This window comes from Lissotriton helveticus, chromosome 7 (genome assembly GCF_964261635.1).
Source record: "Lissotriton helveticus chromosome 7, aLisHel1.1, whole genome shotgun sequence".
NCBI classification, from domain to species: domain Eukaryota; kingdom Metazoa; phylum Chordata; class Amphibia; order Caudata; family Salamandridae; genus Lissotriton; species Lissotriton helveticus.
In genome coordinates this window covers 1,386,618,695-1,386,641,491 of record NC_136068.1, presented here as the reverse complement: position 1 = coordinate 1,386,641,491, position 22,797 = coordinate 1,386,618,695, and the positions used below count along the sequence as shown (strand labels likewise).

Genomic DNA, 22,797 nt, shown 5'->3' with positions numbered 1-22,797 from the left:
CTTTTTACTAAACTTAAGGGTCATACTTCTCCCTATGATGACTGCTAGCAATGTTGTGCAGCAGCATCCATCTGGGTAGGATCATAACCTATGTGGAACACTTTTCATAATGATATAAAGGTTATTGAGTAAAGAAGTAATTTGCCTGTGCATTTCAGCAATCGAATAAGTATATTCGGCACGAAGTGTAATGCATTGTTCCAATGCTTATTGCATTTATTTTGACTGATGTTTTAGTCCGTTTGTGGGATTCCGGAGTACAGATGAAGAGTTACTCTATTGAAAACAACATCTTCCATTACTGATTTATTTTGAAGGGAGCTGGCTGAAAGATCACTGAAAAATACATAATATCATATGAAACGTCAAACACTTGAAAATATAGTTATTATAGTTCCATTTGGCAAAATGATATGCTTTTTACTAAAACGTCAGCACAAATAATACATACAGGGATGGAAAAGCATTAAGGAAACTCAATAAATAAAACATTTAAGAGCTGGAAAGCCAAGGATGAAGAATGTCAAAAGCATATAATTCTTTCCTGCAGTATAATCGAAGTTATAATTGAAAGCAATTATCCTGTCATAGGTTTGGCAACCGACCCACATACGTTATAAAAACAAATAGAGAAGACTTAAATACTGTACTTTCAGAAAAATGGTTCTGGAAATAGCTGGTTTAGTAACTACCCAAGCATGAGCGGTAAAGGCCGCATTACTTCTCTAAGTGACTTCATATGAACGAAGCCTCTCGTTCAAGCGCCTCTTTGTCTTTTACGTTTCAGTTTTACTCCAACTCTGCCCATTTATTTCGTCCTCCATACAGTGGGTAGAACTTAATCAAATAGGATATGCTCAAAACCATTTAAAAATACAGAAATGCTTAATTTAATAAAAGCTGGTCTTTTATACACACTCAGTGCTAGTTGTGGGCGCACTGGACTCTATCGCAGCATCGTTTCTGTAGGAAGCCTGGCCGCCAGCAGTAGCCTCTGAGCTCGGATTTGGTGGCATGGAGCAAAGTACCAGACTCAGAGTCACATAAAGTTTACTGCTTCAATGCAAACCCTGTCAACAGACCCATCAGTGTCGGGGTCCAAGCACTTGTTCAACAGGAGCTTTGCGCCAGCACCAGGCTGTGAAGCACCCAGCTGCCTCTTTCATTGTCCCTCACCAGTCCTGTTGTCCTGCATTGATTTAGACCCATAGACTTACATGTGAGTTGTTGAGAATGCTGACTTACCAACAGCGACCTGTGTTTTATGATTAAGGTTTCACAGTTTGGTTTTCGGAGAGCACATTCGAACATAGACTAGATTGTTGAGAGACAAGCAGGCTACTTAATTAGTAATATCAAATCAGCCAATCACAAGGGGGTGCTTGAGCCTAAAGGGACTCTCCTTGATTGTTCAGACCTCTACATACACCCACTTACAAATAGCACCATGGGGAATCCTTATTTGTTCCGGAGAGGTGGATGGACCTTTTCCACTGTGTGGGGAATTAGAGCTCCCTGTGGAATAAAGTCAACAAAACATCATGGACATTTATGATTTACAATGAGTCAATGATGAGAGGGTGAAATTGTTTTAAAGGCTTTATTTTATCTATAAGTTTAGAATCTCACATTTCTTTATTCAGTTTAGTAATTTACAGAATTAAGAGAAGAGATTCAAAATCAGTAATCAAGACGTGTTCCAAAAAGAAATCCAGTAAGCTAGCTAAGTGACCTATTCTAAATAAGTCCCCTCAAAGAGTTCGATTTGAAAGGAGTGGTAAATGAGGGTCGAACTTCTCACAAAGTTGTACTAGAAAACTCAGCTGAGTTTCCCACAATTGCAGTAGTAACTTTTAGAATAGTGATCCATGCTGTAGCATTGTTCACAAATTAATATAGGAATCACCTCAGGAGTTCTAAAGGAAATCAACTCCCCATAAAGAAGAATCTTGGGTAGAGTAATGCTTAAAGCGTCGAATTTCACGATCTTAGGGGACCTAAATATACATTTAGATGACCTCGAGTGCCCTAATAGGAATCAGCTTCTTTCCATCCTGGAAGCTTTCAATCTTCAACTGCTAAACGCAGGTCCCACACATAGTGCGGGTCACTTATTGGACCCGATTCTGTCCAACCTGCCTTTAGACTGTTCTCGTGAAGCTCTACAAATTGCTTGGTCCGACCACCTAGCTGTCCCCTTTTCCTTAGATATGGTTGTAACAGCAATAAGACCTGAAGTGGAGATCACGAGACCAGTTCGGAACTGGGGGAAGATCAATATGCCAGAATTCAATAAGCTATTGATCAAAACACTTCCGTGCGCTGAATTACCAGTGGCTGCACTTAATTGTGCCACTGAACTCTGGCTAACCAATGCGGTTAACCTAGCACTACCGATGACATCAAAGCCCGCACCCTCACGCCACCCCCCGGCTCCATGGTACTCGGAACAACTCAAAAGCTTCCGCTCACAATGTAAGACCTTAGAGCGTAAATGGAGACAAGGCTATTCTCCTTCACGTAAAGTCATATACAAAGAAGCCTTGAAAAAATACCACAACAGTTGTAAAACTGCTAAAGCAGACTATACAAAAAAAACAGTGATTGATGCACAAAACTGCCCAAAGGTGCTCTTCTCCGTCGTCAAAAAACTGACTGGAGCTAACTCTACCCCTCCTCCTCCGGCACTTGATGCCACCCAGTGTCAATCCTTAGCAGATTACTTTATAAATAAAGTTGATCTTATTTACGATCATTTTACTACACTACCAGGCACTACTTCCATTGCCCTTGACACGGTCCAGGAATCGGAAAATACCACCACTGACTCAGTCATTACTACCTGGCAGCCTCTTGATGCCACTTCCTTTGTCTCCTGTCTAAATAGTGTGCGATCAGGATCCCCACAGGATGCTCTCCCGGTCAAAATTCTTAAACAACTTGATCCCCTCACTCACCCCATTATTATCAAATTACTCAATGCTTCTTTAAGTGAGGCCCATGTCCCCCAACCTTGGAAACACGCCATGGTTGTACCTTTATTGAAAAAACTGGGTGCAGATCCTTCCAACTCCGCCAATTTTCGCCCTATATCTTTGTTGCCAATCTTCTCAAAGATACTGGAGAGACACATAAACTCCCAGCTTTCTAAACTGGTCGAAAACACTGCTTTTCTCCATCCTTCTCATTCGGGTTTTCGGCCTAGGCACTCAACTGAGACAGCCCTCCTGGGGGTGACAGAGAGTCTCAGGCACGGTGTCGATCAGGGAAACACCATGGCGCTCATCCTGCTGGATTTGAGCGCAGCCTTCGACACCGTGTCGCATTCCATCCTCATTGACTCTCTGAAATCTCTAGGTGTGGCAGGCCAGGCCTTGGCCTGGCTGGTGTCTTTCCTTAACAACCGAAGCTTTCAAGTGTTTTCTTCCAAAGCAGCTTCCGCCATCTGTCCATCTACCCGCGGCGTCCCCCAGGGCTCAATTCTTAGCCCTTTATTATTTAACATTTATGTTAAACCCTTGGCAACCATAGTTGAACAGGCGGGGTTAACCCTGTTTTCCTACGCAGATGACACCCAGATTGTGTTCTCCTTATCAGGGAAAGACGAGAACGGTGTCTCCGCACTCAAGTCGGGCCTCACTCTTGTGGCCGATTGGATGCGGAGAAACTGTCTCAAGCTGAATGGGGAGAAGACCGAGGTGGTCATTCTGGGACGGAACAAACATCTATGGGGCCCCCACCACTGGCCCACCGAACTGGGAAATGCGCCTACTCCATCTGCTGCAGTTCGTAACCTGGGTGTCATCATTGACGACAGGCTAACTATGAGGCAACAAGCAACTAAGGTCGCAGCCATCTGTTTCTCAACACTGCGGTGGCTTTATAAGATTCTGTGGATGCTCCCCCTCTCCTCCCGTAGAATCGTAGTCCAGGCACTCGTAACATCTCGCCTAGACTATGGCAACATTCTCTACTTGGGCGCAGACAAAGCCACCATACATGTGCTGCAAGTTGTGCAAAATGCGGCTGCGCGCCTACTAAAGAACGTCCCTAGACGCACTTCAGCCACTGCCGCCTTACGCGACCTTCATTGGCTGAGCATCCCTGAACGTGTTAAATTCAAGGCACTCTGTTACATGTTCAAGGCCAAGCAGGGCAGCGCCCCAGCATATATTCAAGGGCTGGTAAGCCCCTACAGACCCCTGCGCTCTCTAAGGTCATCGGACACTGGTAACTTTACAATGCCAAGATGGAAGCTGACAAAAATGGGAGGCCGCTCCTTTTCCACTCTGGGTCCCAAATATTGGAACTCCCTCCCTTTGGCATTAAAACCAGAGACCAACCTACTCCGCTTTCGTAAGGCTTTGAAGACTCTGCTCTTCACGAAGCGTGACCTATAGTCGGCTGTGGCCTTAAGCCAAGGTGATACTTTCCTCCTTCTTCTACAGTCTATCACTGGCACCGGGAAACCCATTGTGGGTAGCTGTGCGCGATACAAGCTTAAAAAATAAATAATAAATAAATAGAGGAGAAATCCAGCAGCAAGACTACCGGACTGGTAAAGGGGAAGTAGAAGTGTGCCATCTAACTAGCTAGGAACACTCGTTATTATAACTTTTGAAAACATGTATCAATCTTTGAAGACACCTTCACTCGATGTCCAATCAGAACAGCTCATAAGGTAGTGTTGTCAGTCAAACAATGCATCTTCTTCCGATTCCCACAGTCTGCACTCTCGTCGTCTGGATTGGTACAGTTTTCTGGCATAACTGTTACATGACGGAAGGTTCCCATGAGAACCCTCTTACCTAAGCTAAATACGCACTATGAGTTCCAGCGCAGAAACAAAGCATTGTCCGCAAATATGAAAACATATATCAAGTTAATGTGGAGCAACATTTATAAGTCTACATCACCATTTGTTCTTTTACAGTTTTAATACGGAGAACTCCTGAGGCGGAAAGCCGGGAGCAACGATCTTTTTAAAACTTGTATTTTAAACAGTGTATCTTGTGTTTTTAATACCTGTTGCGCACTGAAAAAACCTTGGCATTGCGGCGATAGCGCTCGGCAGCAGACAGCTGTTGTTGGTGCCCTAGTCCCGCGTCTTGCCGCCACTTCCTGGTTGAGGGACCCGCCAGACACGCCCACCGCGGCTGGCCACGCCCCCCCTCCCAGGCTCTTATAAAAGCGCGCTGATCGAGCGTCGCCACCCATTACACGGAGAACTCCTGAGGCGGAAAGCCGGGAGCAACGATCTTTTTAAAACTTGTATTTTAAACAGTGTATCTTGTGTTTTAATACCTGTTGCGCACTGAAAAAACCTTGGCATTGCGGCGATAGCGCTCGGCAGCAGACAGCTGTTGTTGGTGCCCTAGTCCCGCGTCTTGCCGCCACTTCCTGGTTGAGGGACCCGCCAGACACGCCCACCGCGGCTGGCCACGCCCCCCCCTCCCAGGCTCTTATAAAAGCGCGCTGATCGAGCGTCGCCACCCATTACACGGAGAACTCCTGAGGCGGAAAGCCGGGAGCAACGATCTTTTTAAAACTTGTATTTTAAACAGTGTATCTTGTGTTTTTAATACCTGTTGCGCACTGAAAAAACCTTGGCATTGCGGCGATAGCGCTCGGCAGCAGACAGCTGTTGTTGGTGCCCTAGTCCCGCGTCTTGCCGCCACTTCCTGGTTGAGGGACCCGCCAGACACGCCCACCGCGGCTGGCCACGCACCCCCCTCCTACGCAGTCACTCTCTATTTAGTATGTGCCTTGGCAGGAAGCGCAGCGGACGAGCGCAGCGGGCGCGCCGAATGCGCGCCGAAGGCGCGCATAAGGCAAGCTCGTCTGCGCTCGTCCGCGCCTCGGCAGCGCCCGGTGCGCCACCCGCGGCCCCGATCTCCCCGTCCTTCAGTAGCTCCCCGCACTTGACGCGTGAGGCTCTACTTCTTCTTAGAGACTTCGCTCATGAAGGTCAATTGTCCTTCCAGGACACCGCCTATCCTCTGCTCGATTTTGCGCGCAAAGGCCTACTCACAGGCGGCCTGCTGAATGTTAGGTCCCTGCCCAAACACGCTCACGAAATCGCCCAGCTCATAGATAATCACCATCTAGATGCTTTATTCCTGACGGAAACATGGACCCACTCTGACTGCAATATAGAACTGGATTGGGCCTGCCCACAAGACTTTAAAATCCTGCATCTCCCTCGACCTAAGGGTCGGGGCGGTGGTGTCGGTTTAATCTATAGAGCTTCTTGGTCTGTAAAAACTATTGCTATGGACCCAGTGGTTGGGACCGAAATATTAGGCCTCTCCATCGACTGTCATCTTGGAACAACTTTCACGGCTGTGATTTGCTACCGCCCGCCGGGAGCTTTCAATCTCACTCAGCAGCAGTCGCTCCTCACCACCCTTACCAATATGGCGACCTCTCATAACAACCTGATTGTCTTGGGCGATTTTAATCTTTGGCCCAACGGCAGCCTAGATTCTGCCCTTAATAATCTCCTATTTTCCTGTGAAGGAATGGGACTCTCCCAGCTAGTGAACAAACCCACACACTCAGCGGGGCACCAGCTTGATTTAATCTTTTCCTCCCCTCAGCTAGCACTTCTAAGCGATATTTTGCCGATGTGCTGGACCGACCATGCACTTATCAAATTTCTTATAGCAGGCAGCAGGTCTCGTAGACCGGCACCCCGCCACGGCCTTGTACCCCCGTACAGAGACTGGAAGGCTCTGGATAAACACAGACTGAATGGCCCAGTATTTGAAGTGGAAGACAGTTTTTCCATTACTCAACCAGTTGAGGCTAACTATCTATCCCTCTGCACAAGGATCTCCAACATCTCGGAACGCCTCGTCCCTCAGAAAAAGGGCAAACCACAGAGACGAGTACCGGCCCCTTGGTTTGATGACTCTTTAAGAGCTCTCAAACTAGCATGTAGACAAGCAGAGAGAAAATGGAGGCATGGCTATGCTGACACCCACAAAACTCTCTGGAAAGAAAACCTCCGGGAGTACAAAACTGCCATTGCCCACAATAAGGCCAAACATTACTGCTCCATCATTACCAACGCCTCCAACAGCTCAAAGAGTATTTTTCAGATACTCAAAAACTTAACCAATCCAGACTGTGCCATCTCTACACAGCCCCCCACTCAAGCACTCTGCGACAATCTTGCAGTGTTCTTCATTAATAAAATAAACACCATTATTCATAACCTGGAAACTCCTCCCTCTTCGGGAACTTCCAACACGCAGGGACCGGACACCAGCTCTCAAAACTTGCCGCCTCCAGGCTCTGTCCTTCTGGCTAGATTACGGGAATTTCCCCCAATCCCGGCCTTCGAGTTTGAAAGACTGGCGCGTGGTATCACCTCGGGCTCTCCACTTGACCCCCTGCCTCCAAAAGTTTGGAATAATTTTGGAAACGAACTTTTTAGCACTATGTGCCTAATATGCAACCAGTCTTTGCACAGTGGCCTTGTTCCAACCCCGTGGAAACAGGCGTTAATCACCCCTCTTTTGAAGAAACCTTCGCTGAGCCCTGAGTGTCTATCAAACTACCGACCCATCTCCCTGCTGCCTTTCCCAGCGAAGGTCGCCGAACGATGGGTCAGTTTGTGTCTGTCCGCCCACCTAGAACAGAACAAACTTCTTGATGACTACCAGTTCGGGTTCCGTCCTGCCCACGGCACCGAAACAGCAGTCTTAACAGCCATGGAGGATCTTCGCATGCGTGCAGACAGGGGCCAGCCAGTGGCGCTGATACTGCTGGACCTGTCTGCCGCATTCGATACGGTCAACCATGGTACGCTGCTGCGGAGACTGGGTGAAGTGGGAGTGGAGGGCACTGCTCTGCTCTGGTTTCACTCCTACCTTCGGGACAGAAAACAGGCTGTCTCCCTTCCCCCATTCCAATCCTCCTTTGCACCAGTACCCCAGGGAGTCCCTCAGGGCTCCTCCATCAGCCCCATCCTTTTTAACGTGTACCTCATCCCGCTAGTCAAGCTAATCCAATCCTTTGGGATCAAAACAATAAATTATGCTGACGACACACAGCTCATCCTCTCTTGGGAAGGTGAAGATGCCATTCCTTTCTCCACCTTCCACGACTGCCTAAGAGAGACGGCTGGATGGCTACACAGAAACTCCCTCCAGTTTAATTCCTCTAAGACGGAGGTCCTGTTTTGTTCAGGTACTAAGATACCCCGCCAGTTCCCGAACGAATTCTGGCCCCCAGAGATCGGAGACAAACCGCTGCCGGTTGCCTCGGTTCGCAACCTGGGAGCCATGCTTGACAACAAATTGAGTATGGAAACCCAGGTGACGAAAACTGTGGGGATTTGCACGGCCCTGCTTCGCTCGCTGCGGAAAATCATGCCACTCCTCCCGGCACAAGCTCGGGCGACGATAGTCAGGTGTACGATACTTAGTCGCCTTGACTATTGTAACGCCCTGCTCCTGGAGTCTCCAGTCACGGTGCTGGATCGACTACAGCGCATCCAATCGGCCGCCGCCAAGCTGGCTCTTGGCTGGACGAGGAGGGCTTCGGCCACAGCAGCTCTGGCCGAGCTACACTGGTTACCCCTAAAACAACGTGTGGCTTTCAAGTCCCTCTGCATTGTCTTCAAGGCTCTGCACGGACTTGGACCCAAACCTTTGCAAGCCCTGTTTCGGTGGTACATTCCTGCTAGAGATCTACGCTCATCCTCGGCCTGTCTGGTAGAGGTACCCAGATTCTATAAAGCCAGAACAGGGGGCAGATCCTTCAGGGTTGCAGCGGCCAAGTTGTGGAACAGCCTGCCCACTGACATTCGTCAGATTTCACAGCTTCTCCCATTCAGAAGACGTATCAAGACCTGGCTCTTCCCCCAATAAATGTCTGTTGATTGGTCTTCCCGGTTATCTGTCAGTAGAGTATTCTCCAGCGCCAGGAAGCCTGCAAGGTATCAGTCGCGCTTTATAAATACTCAAAATAAATAATAATAATAATAATTATATTATTCTTAGAGGACATGAGCTAACATGGTGTGAAGGGAGCTAAATGAATATAATATTGAAGTCCGCACATTGCTAAGAAGACTTCAATGTGGCACAGAATAATTTACTATGAGCAAAGTCAACAAGCATTTACAATGCAATGGTCTCGGCATTATTAAAGGTAGAGCTATTGGCATTGTTTTTTTTTTGTTTTTTTTAAAAACCTTTATTGTACAGAAAGCGCTCACAGATACGGGCCTACAACCCATCGGGCCGGCCACCACAATAAAAGAAACATAGCAGGCAATACAGAAGCTCCCACAGGACATCACAGCAATCCATACGAGAAGCAAAGGCAAGAAGCCACCGAGCAACCATCACGTACAGGATGAGAGAAGGTTGATTTTATAATAGAAGAAAGGGTGTCTCAGAATAAGGGCAATCCGTAAAGTCCAGAGGGCCGTGGTGGGCCGCGAACAAGCAGCAGTATCGAACACAGGAAAATTAAAAAAGAACAGGTACATCTTGGCAAAGTCAGAACGTGAGTCCCACAGTAATAAGCAATTGCAACCGCTGCCCAGCGCCCTCCCACCACTACGAAAACACACAATAATACACAGAACTAAAAATAGGCTTGCAAAACAAAGAGCCCTCTGCCACAACAACCCGGGGGAGGAAAGAAAAAGGGGGAGAGGGGAAAAAAGGGGGGGAAAAGACATAGGAAAAAAGGGGGGAAAAGTAAGAACGCAGCATCACTGCACGCGCCCCACGGCTAACGAAGCACTCAAGAATAGATCAGCACATGGAACCAGTGGTAACAGGAGGAATGAATGCGTAGTAAACCGTGACGGCAGGAATACCAGAAGGCCCATGCTAGCAAAAACACCCCAGGGGGCCACATGCCGACACCGCGTCTCGAAAAAAAGGGGATACATAAGAGCCATAGAACCAAAAAAAAGGAATGAGGGGAAAACACAATACAACAGACCCCCCCCCACCCCGCACATCCCACCCTGCACCCCTGCGGAAGGCTATGGCCTACCCCCCGGCAGCGTGCCTGTCGCCCTAATCAGAACCCGAAATATAGAAGAGATAAAAGTAAGCAAGAACCACAAAGACAAAAAAAGGAGGGAAAACAGGGAAGTAGCAACGGGAGAGGAGCCATATAATCAAAACCCCATCAGCTCCCACCCTCCCGTCCGAAAATACTCAGAACCCACGGGAAGATAATAAGCACAAGGATAAGCTCCAGGAACATGAAGGAGAATCGAACATATTCATACAGTTACGAACGGATCATCCGACCATACCGCAAGATAACAGTCCACCGAGGCAAGTTCATCTCAACCCTGTCCTTGTTTATCCCAAGCTGTAGTCGTCCAACGCACAAGGAACCAGATCATGTGGAACAGGAGGTGAATAACAGGGAGTCCGATCGGCAATCCACACAAGTCATATCGATTGTGACCCGGATGAACCGGAAAGGACGGCAACCACCTCAGGCAATGCAGGCACAGTTCCGACGACAATATGAGAAAAGCCGATCCGGCGGAGCAATGACAGGATCTTCGTTCGGCCATTCGAGGCGAAAAGGGAAAGGGAGATCCAACAAGGCCGGTCCGGACGGGACCCGGCCGGCGGACCCCCTGTACAGGGGGGAGCACAGGATGAAGGAGGGCAGCGGACATCCGTACACCCACACCAACGGCAGCCGCCGGGCCCACGACCTCCAGGAAAGCTCCAGCAGCACACAACAGAGATGAAGCCGCACACACCGGGGGGGGCTCGGCAGGCCCGGCAAAATGATCCTCCTCCAGGTCAATGATAGGCGCGGCCATGGGAGCACTCCAGGAGCGCAAGGCGGCGAGGATGTCGCCAAGCGTAGGCTCACCTTTACGGTATTCAGCAAACGTGCCATGCGGCGGACCAGCGTCGCCAGTCTCGGCCAGTCCGAGAGACATGGGGTCGGCCGCCATCTTAGAAGCCCGGCCGGGCCGCGGCAAACTCCGACCCCCGTCCGGACACCAGCGGGGCAAACAGGATACAGCCGACCACCAGCAGAGGCACCACCAGAGCAGGAAGGGGGGCCACCAGAAGAAGGCGGGTCGCCGGCTCCCCACACGCTACCGGCTCCGTTCTCCGAGTCCGGGCGGAGGGACTCAAAATGGCCGGACCGGAGAACAAAGGGGAGACGGGCCACATACACGGTCAACCCCGTCCATGGAAGGCAGCGCCCCAACACCAGGCCGCAGGACCGCCGGATCAGGCCCGGATAGCCGTAATCGGTCTAATTGCACATCGGCCTCTCCGACCGAACCCACACCGCCACCAAGGGCCGGCCACAGCGCTCCGCCCCGCCCGGGCGCCGCCAAGGAGTGTCAGGCCCGCTCGCTCCGGAGGCCCCGAAGCAGACAAGGGTGCAGCCCAGGATCCGCGGCACCCAGGAGCAAACGGATCAAACGGTAAGTGCCTGTGAAATGTCGTAGTTCCATAGTCTATCAAAGAATACTTCCCGGGGCAGGATAAAACACAGGATAGACGTTCCAGACAGGAAAGCGAACGGAGCCGAGCTAAAACGCGGCCATCTCGGACGCGAGCTTGGCTCCTCCCCCCGCTATTGGCATTGTTGATGATTTTTTTTTATCATAAATAAATGGCATTGTCATTTACATTGCCAATAGCTTAATCGTTTGCAATGGTATTGTCCTTGGTGCATCACTGGTTCACTATTCTAAGATGGCTGAGATATTGCTTCTAAATGAGTCGCCATGTTGGAACCTTAAAACAATGATAAACTATGCACTATACCATTCCAAGATGGCCACCCACAGTTATGTTTACCTTATTCTTTAATGCAAAGCATTTTTAAAAACTTTTTTCTGCTTTTGTATAAATGTATCTTGCATATGTTTGCTTACATTGAGTGTGTGTTTTACTAATCATGAGTGAAATAATGAATTCGGGTGAGTGGGTGAATGCAATAACGAGTCAGAAAATGGAAGGATGCTTGTGTGGAAGAAAGAGCTACAGGGCACATGTTTGATGAGTTAGTGAATGAGTGCCTAAACTCATCAGAGACTGAATATGCACGTTTAGTTATAAGTCAAACAGTGGCATTGCCATTGCCTGTTTTCAATAGAGAGCACAAGCATGCCTCAGAAAAGTTTATGTTCTACAGCATCGACATTCTCAGCAGGGCTCGTGTATCTTAAACTGAACACCACATGCAATTCTCATGTGCGGGTCTATGCCTTCAGTTGGAGAGTACCAGAATGTTTCTGCTGTGCTTTCATTTGTACGGTGCCTACACTTTTCAGAAAGACTGTTGTACTCTCAGTTGGACAGTACAAGCACTTTTCCACAGGGTGGGTGTACTTCGATGGCGCTGTGCTTTCAGTTGGACAGGACCAGCGCATCCGAGCAGGCAGCTGAACTTTTCAGACTTTACCTCGTCCTTTAAACTAACCATTTGCTGCCCTCTCAGTGGAGTTTCCTTTCTTTCAAAGAGACTGAGCAGGCAGGCTGCTCTGCTGTTAAATAGACAGTGCCATCTCTTTTAATAGGCCTGCTGTACTGGGGCACTTCCATTCTCAGCCAGGCAGATGTATCATAGCTCAACAGCAGAAGCACCTCTTATCCTCGGGCACGAGCAGGGGGAGGGAAGCCTTGAGCGGGGGTGAGGGGGAGTGGGTGTAAGAGCGGGGTGGGGCGGGGGAGATTAAGGGGTGGCTCAGTGAACAGGAGTGGCGATCAAGCGACAGCAGGGGGGAGGGAACTAGGGGAAATTTTGGTCGTTCGGATGCAATAGGGCTCAATTGAGGTGCTATACCAGAGAGTTCGATCTGAATTGGGGTTGCTCAAACGAAAGTGTGGTGTTTTCATGGAGAGGGGATGCGCGACTGCGACTCGTGTCTATCCTGCGCCCGGGGCGCTCACAGCTGAGAGACTCGGGGTGTCTCAGGGCCACTCGGATGTGATAAGGGGGCAAAGACTCTATTGGGGTGCAGAGGATACATGGGGGTGAGTGGGGTCTTTCGGGGCGGACTGCGGACATGAGGGTGCTCAGGCAGGAAGAGGGCTGTTCGCGCTGCAGAAGGCCCCATAATGTGCCTGCCGTACACTGTGCCAGAGCTGCAGAGAAGTCTCGGAGTGCGGGCGTGGGGGTGCACCAGGTGTTCCCCGACCAGTGGCAATGGTGTTGATGGTTTTACCTGCGAGAGGGAACGGATATCTGGGCACGGTAGGGGCAGGCTGCGGAGCTCGGAGTTCAGACTGTGGCCGGACTCGTGAGCTCAGTTGTTCCCGCAACAGAGCCGGCAGATGTTGTTGGTAAGGCGGCGGCTGTAGGGTGGATTATCCCGCCTTCTCAGTAACAGAGGCTGGCATTGGCAGAGCCTGCATCTGGGACACCCAATCAGCTGCAAGACCATGACTTGAGGATGGGTGAGTCCGAGGAGCAGGGACAATAACAAGCAAAGAGTCCACCGGCGGGGACTGACCGGCCGAACGAGCATCTTTGGACCGGGCTGGGTCGGAAGCGGCCCGTAAACTTGTTGAGGGCAGACAGTGCCTATAGGAGCCTGGGTCATGAGAGTGATATCGCAAGGGCTGGAGAGGGCTGCGGCCGGGTGTACAGATGCGATCATACCGGGGAATAAGCACACAACCATAACCTGAATCGCACATAAACACTTATTTAATTTACTTTTTTATTTATTTATTTATGCGTTTTCATATAGCGCGGACTTTACCCGAAGGTGTCAGAGCGCTTCACAATAAGAACAGTAGTGAAACATGAGGACAAGATAAACTGCGTGTACATTCACAAAAAGCAGGAGAGGTGCCCTCCACACGTCCACATTTCTCCGAGGCGAGGCAGAAATGCCTCGGAGAAACCACTGCCATTTTCGTGATTAAGGTGCGGGTTTTCGTTCTCTCCCCTTCCCATTGGCTGGAAGGTAAAACCCTAGTTTTCTGTTCACCCACCCCACCCCCGAGAGCCTGGTTATCCAGGCCTCTCCTCCCAGTCCGCATTCCTGACTGCACCTCCAGATCGGGAATCCAAAAGGTATGAACAATTTGGCAAGAAACTGTTCTCCTCCCTTAGTTTGGGGTTGCGGTCAGTCAACACTGCTTGCCTTTTGGGCCGTTATACCCACTCTCTGTGGGATACGGTTGCGGCCGTGCTACCGGAGTGCCTGGAGGAGGCCCGGGTGAAGCTCGCTCAAGCCCTTGCCGTGAGACGAGACGTAGTGCGGTACTCCATTCGATGTGGGCTGGATACCACGGACTCGCTGGGCAGGGCGATGTCAATAACGGTGGCAGTTCGCTGCCACGCCTGGCTGAGGTCCGCCAACTTCTTGGCTGATGTCCAGAACACCCTCATGGACATGCGGTTCGATGGCAGCCACCTCTTTGGTGGCAAGGCAGATCATGCGCTTAAACGCTTCAAGGACTCCAGGGCTACGGCCAAGTCCTTGGGCCTGTCAGGCCAGCGTCAGCAGCCTTCTGCCTTTCGCTCCTTTCGTGGCAAAAGAAGGGGCGCCACTTCACGTCCTGCCAGCCATGGGCCGCAGTCTAACATCCAGCATGGCGGCAGACGTGGTAACCGCCGTGGCGGTGCAAGGGGACAACGGCGCGGCCAGTCCACATCCACCCCCGCAGCATCTGCCTCAAAGCATTCCTAGTCCGAGCTTTCAGGCCCATTTGTTGCCAGTGGGGGCATGGTCCACCATCACCTCCTCCACTGGCGCAACATCAAATCGGACAGGTGAGTGCTGCAAATCGTCCGACGGGGCTACTCCCTCCCCTTAGAGGCGACCCCTCCAGCCATGCCACCGCAGCACAACTGGGTGTCGGGGGATCACTTGTAACTTCTGCGAGAGGAAGTATCGGCCCTCTTGGCCAAGGGGGCCATCGAGCGCGTTCCTGGGCCAGAAGTAGGTCGTGGCTGCTATTCCCACTACTTTCTGGTTCCCAAGAATGGCATTGGGGGCCTACGCCCTATACTGGACCTGCAGAACGTCAACGGCTTCTTCCGGAAGGAGAAGTTCAAGATGCTGACTTTGGCTCAGGTCTTAGCTGCCCTGGACCCCGAAGACTAGATTGTAGCGCTGGACTTGCAGGACGCTTATTTCCACATCCCCGTCCTGCCGGCCCACCGGCGTTACCTGCCGTTCACGCTAGGCCACGAGCACTTTCAGTTCACCGAGCTCCCCTTTGGCCTTACCAGCGCCCCACGGGTGTTCACGAAAGTGATGGCGGTGGTCGCAGCTCATCTGCGCAGATTAGGGGTGTCAGTCTTTCCCTATCTCGACGAATAGTTGTTGAAGGCGGGCTCGCCCCAGGCAGTCGTCAGCCACCTTCAGACTACGGCCAACCTCCTGCACTTGCTGGGGTTTTCCATCAATGTGCCGAAGTCACACCTGTGTTCCTCTCAAAAGCTCCTCTTCATCGGAGAGGTTCTGGGTTCGGCGCAGTTTTGGGTTTATCGTCCCGAGCAGCAGGTTCGGGATATTCAGGCTCTGATTCCGATCTTTCAGCCTTCATCCCGGGTCTCGGTCAGGTTGACGCTGCGGCTTCTGGGGCTGATGGCCTCCTGCATCCTTCTGGTGCATCACGCCAGTGGGACCTGAAGTTTCAGTGGGCCCAGCATCACGGCAACCTGTCCGACCACGTCCTGATCTCGGATGGCACTGCGAGGCAGTTGCAGTGGTGGTTCACGGACCGCGATTGGGTCAGCGGCAGATCCCTCTCCCAACCCCAACCGGAGCACGTAGTTGTGACGGATGCGCCCCTCCTGAGCTGGGGGGGCAACATGGGAGAGGCGGAGATCAGAGGCCTCTGGTCTCCGGCGGAGTCCCGCCTCCACATCAACCTTCTGGAGCTACGGGCGATCCGGCTTGCACTGAAGGCATTCCTTCCCTCTGTCCGGGGAAGTGTGGTGCAGGTGTTCACAGACAATACCACCGCCATGTGGTACTGCAACAAACAGGGTGAGATGGGGTCGTGGACCCTCTGCCAGGAGGCTCTGCGCAATGGCTGGAACACCAGGGCATCACCCTGGTGGTTCAACACCTGGCAGGTTCCCTGAACGCCAGGGAGGACAAACTCAGCCGTCGGTACATGATGGATCACGAATGGCGTCTGAACTCGGACGTGGCGCAAGGTCTCTTTCGGCAGTGGGGAGAGCCTTGGTTAGATCTATTCACCACAGAAGCGAACGCGCAATATCATCAGTTCTGCGCGTTGGAATTTCCAAGGCGGCACTCGCTCGGCGACGCTTTTCATCGCGAGTGGAGTTGCTGTCTGTTGTATGCCTTTTCGCCTATACCACTTCTGCCCAGAGTGCTGAAGAAGATCTGGCGCAACCGGGCCCATGTCATCCTGTGGCTCTGGACTGGGCACGAAGATACTGGTATCCCGAGCTACTCAGCATGTCAGTCGATCCCCTGATTTTTCTGCCTCTTCAGGAGGACCTTCTATCGCGGCAGCGGGGGATGGTCCTCCACCCGAACCTGTCCAGCCTCCACCTCCATGCATGGAGATTGAGCGGCGGCAGTTGAGGCCATTTGACTTGCCTCCTGAAGTCTGTGATGCCATTCTGGCAGCCAGGTGTACCTCCACGAAAACGGTATACGCCTGCAGGTGGAACAGATTTGTGGCATGGTGCACAGCAAAGGCTGTGGATCCCCTTTCCGCCCCTCTTTAAGAGGTTCTCCACTTTCTTCTTTCTCTTGCCCAGCAGGGCTCTGCTCTGGGCACTATCAAAGGCTACCTCTCTGCCATTTCAGCCTTCTTAAGGCTTCCTGATCAGCCTTCTCTTTTCAAGTCCCCTGTTATAAATAGATTCTTGAAGGGCATCACTCACATGTTTCCTCCTGTTTCTTTCATGATGCCTCAGTGGGACTTGAATCTTGTTCTGACTTATTTGATGTGCGCTCCCTTTGAGCCACTTCACAATTGTCCTCTCCGTCTTCTTACTCTTAAGACTGCATTCCTGGTTGCCATCACCTCTGCCAGGAGGGTGAGCGAGCTCCAGGCTCTTTCTTCTAAGCCTCCTTTACTTTCTGTCCATCTGGACAAAGTTGTCTTAAAAACACGTCCCTCTTTCCTGCCCAAGGTTGTTACAGCCTTCCACATCGGGCAGTCCATCACCTTGCCCACCTTCGTTCCGCCTTTCATCCCACAAAAAAGGAAGAGAAGCTCCACCGTCTGGACCCAAAACGTGCGCTCTCATTCTATTTGGACCTCACACGCCAGTTCGGGTGGATGACCAGCTCTTTGTTGGTTACATGGGCGCTAAGAAGGGACGGGCGGTACACAAATGAACCATTTCTCGATGGGTTGTTTTGTGCATTAAGGCCTGTTATTCTCTGGCTAAGAAGGAGCCTCCGGTGGGACTGCGTGCCCACTCCACTCGGGCCACGGCGGCTACTACTGCCCTGGGTCGGGGAGTCCCCTTGCAGGACATCTGTCAGGCAGCTACGTGGGCCTCGCTGCACACGTTTGCTAGACACTACTGCCTGGACAGCCAAGTCCGGAGAGATGACTTCTTTGGCTGTTCTGTTCTCCAGAACTTTCTGATGTGATCATTGGTTCGCAGACCCACCACCGGGGTTGGTATTGCTGGGGTATCTATTCTGAGGTAAGGAATCTAACACTAACCGGTTTCTTTCAGATGCACAAGTTACTTACCTTAGGTAACAATATATCTGTAAGAAACAGTAGTTAGTGTTAGATTCCTTACCGCCCCACCCATCCTCCCCGTTCTGCGAACCGATATCTAGGGTTAAGGTTCTTCCCTTTGAGGGCCTTTGTTTCATGGCACCAGTGTCGGTTTTATCATGGCTCTTCGTTTCTGGCGCGGAAAAGCTGTGTATAAGAACTGACGTCATCCAGGCGCCAACGACGCTGACGACGGACGCGGAGCCGCAGACGACGCCTACCGACGCGCAAGGGTACTGCTGCGCAAAACTTTCCAGATCCAGTCTGACGCCTGGGGATATTCTAAGGTAAGGAATCTAACACTAACTACTGTTTCTTACAGATATATCGTTACCAAAGATAAGTAACTTGTGGTGTATTGCTATATTACGAGATTGCTTGACAGTGCCTTTGTTCCATTTCCATGGTCTTTTTTTCAGTTTTCACCATTGGGTCTGGAACATGCACAATATGAGAGAGACAAAAGTTGGTTGTGGCTTTGGTATGTGTTAGGGTATGCTGTGGCTGTATTTTGTGTATCCACTGCTCATGGCCTCATCTGCAGATTCATTCAAGACAGTTGTGAAGCGAAGCTGCTGACACTATTTTCGACTTTCTTATTTGGGGGAGGAAGGTGCTTTTAACAGTATCATATGTGTATGCATTGTTTGTTTGCTCCTTCCAACCGCCGAACCTCATTTCTCTTTCCAGCCATCCATTTGCTTTGGAACTGTTATCACTTTGTAAGGAGGAAATCAAGAAGTCTAAAGACATCCCAAAACTCCGATCCAGCATAGCTGTGTGAGTTACCCAGTGTTTGTGCTAGCAGCAACAAAAACCAGTACAACATGAAGAACTGTAAATGTATTATACATGTTATCCAAGCATTCTTATGATACACGGCTTCTTTAAGTGATGGTAGTTTGTTTATTTCCCTCAACTGCTTTAGAAAATAAGCTACTTAAGTAATCTTATTTTCTGTACATTTCTATCAGACTTTGACCTAAAATCCCTCTATGATCCTTGCACCTCCCTTTTATTTGCAGGTTTAACAGGTACAACAGTCTTTGTTACGTTATGCAGAATTGTAGAGCATGCTATCACCCAAAAGGATATCCTAGCGCTGAGCAGATGTGAGTCTAGCCAAACCTAGTGGCTAGTGGGACTACTCGAAAAGCCATTGCTTCAGATTCCTATGTAATTCTAAAATTCGGTAGGAGTTTGTTTTGAGTAGTGGCAAGCTGTTCCACATTTTTAGAAGCAATGTAAGAGAAGGCTTGATCGCTGCTGGTATGTGTGGTCTGTGTGCAAGTAGGATTCTGGATGAGTGAAGGCAAAGCAGATGCGATTGTATAGTTATGCTGGGCCCATGTTAAGTAATGCCTTAAAAGTATGGGTTGAGGAGTTTGAATTGTGCTTGTTTGTGCATAGAGAGCCAGTGGAGCTCCTTCAGGTGCGGTGTGATGTGAGTGCCATGGAGGCGGTTGAAAGTAATTATGAACATCAAGTTCTGAATGGTCTGCAGCCTTATGTTTTTTGTTGTTGATCCCTACATGGAGAGTGTTCCTTAGTTCAGCTTGCCTGTGAAAAGGGTGTTCTTCCAGTTTTCCAGATGCTGATGGGGAGCCATTTGAAAATCTTTCTCCACCTCTTCAGGGAATGGAAGCATTTAGCAGTGAAGACATTGACTTGGACAGTCATTTAAAATTTGCTATTGATAACAGTCCCCAGGTTCTTGGTGTGGGTAGTGGTGGTCAGTCCCAGCTCTGTTGGCCACAAGGGGGAGTCCCAAGGTGAAGTGGTCTACCGGAAAATCATGATTTCAGTCTTGTCTGTGTTCAGCTTCAGGCAGTTGGCCTTAATCCAGTGGGCGATTTCAGTTGTGCAGACATTAAACTTGAGAATGGGTTGTGTACTGTCAGCAAAGGAGAGGGTGTTGTTGTCATGAGAGTGGATGATGCTTTGGAGAGGGACAGTCTCAGGAGGATCCTTGCGCAACTCCGTAGCTGTTGTCACAGGGGGTCCGAGGTATACAGTGCCAGTCAGACTGACTGGGACCTTGTATTCCGATATAATGTAAGGTTTGGATGGGGATGGGATAGGAGGCCATGTCAAATGCTGCAGAGTGTTCCAGAAGGATCAGGGTTGCTATGTCTCCCTCAACCAGAGTCATGTGGATGTCATCCATGGCGTCGATGAGCTCAGTTTCTATGCTGTGGTTAGATCTTGAGGTACTTATCCAACGGTTACATGATGTTGGTGTCAAAGGCCTAGCGCTAGACCTCCTCACCTCTTTTCTATCGGAAAGGGAACAAGTCATCTTCTGGAATGGCCATCAGTCAGATACATTTCTCCTTCCAGGAGGAGTCCCCCAGGGCTCGGCGCTATCGCCTACCTTGTTCAACATTTACGTTACCCCGTTGGCCAAGCTAATAAAGAACCAGGGCTTTAAGCTAGTGTCTTATGCTGATGACACTCAGCTGATCGTCTCTGTCTGTGGATTCCAAGGCAGCCTAATTCTCCCGCTGAATGTCGGAAGTCATGCAGTGGATGAATTTGAATTTTTTGAAGTTGAACACAGAAAAGACGGAAGTCCTCGAGTTTGGACAAAAAACGTCGATCTAGAACCAGAGCTGGTGGCCTACCTCGGCAGGATCCTGTCCAGTTCCAGTGGCTAAAGCGAGGAACCTCGGGATAATATTTGACAAAAACATGTCCTGGAAGCCTCAGGTGAATCAAGTGGTCTCTGCCTGCTTCTTTATGCTTAAGGGGCTAAGAAAGATTCTGCTGTTCATTCCTTAACATCTTAGGAAAACTGTCATAATTGCTACCATCCTTTCCAGAATAGACTACGGCAACGCCCTTTACTTAGGAGCAGGCTGTGCTCAAATGGCCAAGCTGCAATCAATTCAAAATGCTGCAGCTAGACTACTCCTTAACCTGCCTAAATTTCATCCCACCTCCCATGTCATCAGGCAGTTACACTGGCTCCCAGTTCAGAGGCGGGTTGACTTTAAAACGCTCTGTCTGGTTCATAAGGCACTGTCGGGAGACGGGGCCTCTGATCTCCAACACCTATTTATAAGGTACCAGCCAACCCGATCCCTGAGGTCTGCCACACAAGGGCTGGTCATGGTCCCCAAGAACAAAAGACAACGTTGGGGAGGCAAGGGCTTCTCCCATCTGGCCTCAAGGCTTTGGAACTCGTTACCGCAGCAGTTAAGACAAATTCCAAACCGCAGGCTGTTTAGGAAGGAAATCAAGACATGGCTTTTCACCTAATAGGACAGCGGCCAGCTAATACTTAGTTATCTTGCATAGCGCCAAGACGCCTCGGCATTAGTGCGCTTTAGAAATGCCATCAGTCAGTCAGTCAGTCAGATCTGAAACCAGACTGAGTGGTATTGAGGAGTTGGTGGTCTTTGAGGTATTTGATGGGGCATCTGTTGAAGATTTTCTCCAAGATCTTGTCTGGGAATGGTAGCAGGAAGATGGTTCTGCAGTTGGCGAGCGTCAAAAGATCTGCAGAGGGTTTCTTGAGAAATGTCAAGAGAGATGATATTTCCAAGCATTTGGAAGGTCATGATAGAGGTGGAAATATTCAGAATGGGTGTGGGTATGGCACAGTCCTCTGGAGTAGACGTAGTGGGGGTAGGGGTCCAATAGGCGCCTAAGTGGATAGACTTCATGGTGGTGGTGATTTCTTATGGCGTAATGATGTGTCATGTCGTTAGCAGTGGTTCTTTGGATAGGATCGGGAGGCGTTTGTGGAGGTCTGCCTGGTCCACTTGTGTGTTGAAGTTCCTGTAAATGTTGGTGATTTTGTGCTGAAGAATTGAGAGAGATTGTTGCAGAGGTCCTCCGAGGAGGTGATTGAGTTGAAGTCAGCTTTCGGTGAGGTAAAATCATTCACAATGGGGAAGATGTCTTTGCTTTTGTTAGTGTCCAATCCAACAGCCATAGAGAACACAAACCTCCCCTCCCAAGAACTCTGCGGCACCCTCTCCGACTACTTCTAAGCAGTAGCACCAACATCTACAACAACTTCAACCTCCAACCCGCCACCTTCAACCCCAAATACCTCTATCAGCCAATGACCAGTAATTAGTGGCCACTGATTATCAGCAAAACCATTACCACCTGGTCTCCACTCACCACCCTGACCACCTCAGTCATCATGTCTTCCATCCACTCTAGGGCGCCCATCGACCTCTAAAACCTTGCAACTAACCCAATCTGCACGCAGCTCACCAGCATCCTCAACACCTCCCTTCCCACAGCAACCTTCCTGGAAACACAAAGACGTCAGATCCTTCCTAAAGAAAGCCTATGCTGACCCCAGCAATCTCAACTATTACCAGCCAATCTTCCTGCTCCCCCTACCCGGCCAAAGTACTGGGGAAAGCCATCAACCAGCAGCTCACTAAATTCCTGAAACAAAACCACCATCTGAAAGAGACACGTTAGTGATAGATTCCTTACCTTAGAATATCCCCAGGTGTCCGACTAGAGCCAGAAAGTTTTTCGTCAGTGGAACCCTTGCACATCGGTAGGTGGCGTCGTGCGTCTCCGCATCCGTCGCTGGCGTCGTAAGCGCCGAGATGATGTTACAGAGACTACTTAGGCTCCACCCATGCGTGCTGACGTTAGTTCTTTCTTTTTCCGCGCCAGCAAGCACAGTTCCGGTTAGAGCACGTACCATAGTCACTTTTTTGACTAACTTTTTTGAGGCTTTTGTCTCTACTTCTTTTGAGTCCTCGACTCCTGGTGCCACGTAGGGATGCCTGGATTTAAATCCTGCGGGGCCTGTCACCATATGATGTCGGTGGCCGACCCCTATGGCATTTGTCTCTACTGTTTGGAGCACGACCATGACTCCCAGTCATGTTCCGACTGTCTGGCCATGGCTCCGAAGGTTTCGCGGGAGCAGTCCAGAAAGCTGATTGAAGCCTGGCAGTTGTCTCCACGCCGTTCACGGTCCAGGGGTCGCTTATGAGACCGACAGCGGAGCCATCACCATTGCTCCTCGTGGTCCAAGTCTTCGACTTCGGAATTGGGTAAGCGACGTCACAAAAAGAAGTCAAAGAAGCGTGATCGCTTTCCGACATCC

The 22,797-nt window shown here is 50.2% G+C and overlaps 1 protein-coding gene across 3 annotated transcripts in view; it reads left to right on the top strand.

Moving 5' to 3' along the window:
- Positions 1-22,797, top strand: part of TBCD (tubulin folding cofactor D) — a 2,437,462-nt gene that overhangs the window by 2,153,521 nt on the left and 261,144 nt on the right. For all 3 annotated transcript variants that reach the window (XM_078654702.1, XM_078654704.1, XM_078654703.1), the window contains one exon: positions 18,399-18,488. In XM_078654702.1, coding sequence (XP_078510828.1) covers positions 18,399-18,488 — 90 coding nt within the window. The remainder of the gene's footprint in view (positions 1-18,398; positions 18,489-22,797) is intronic.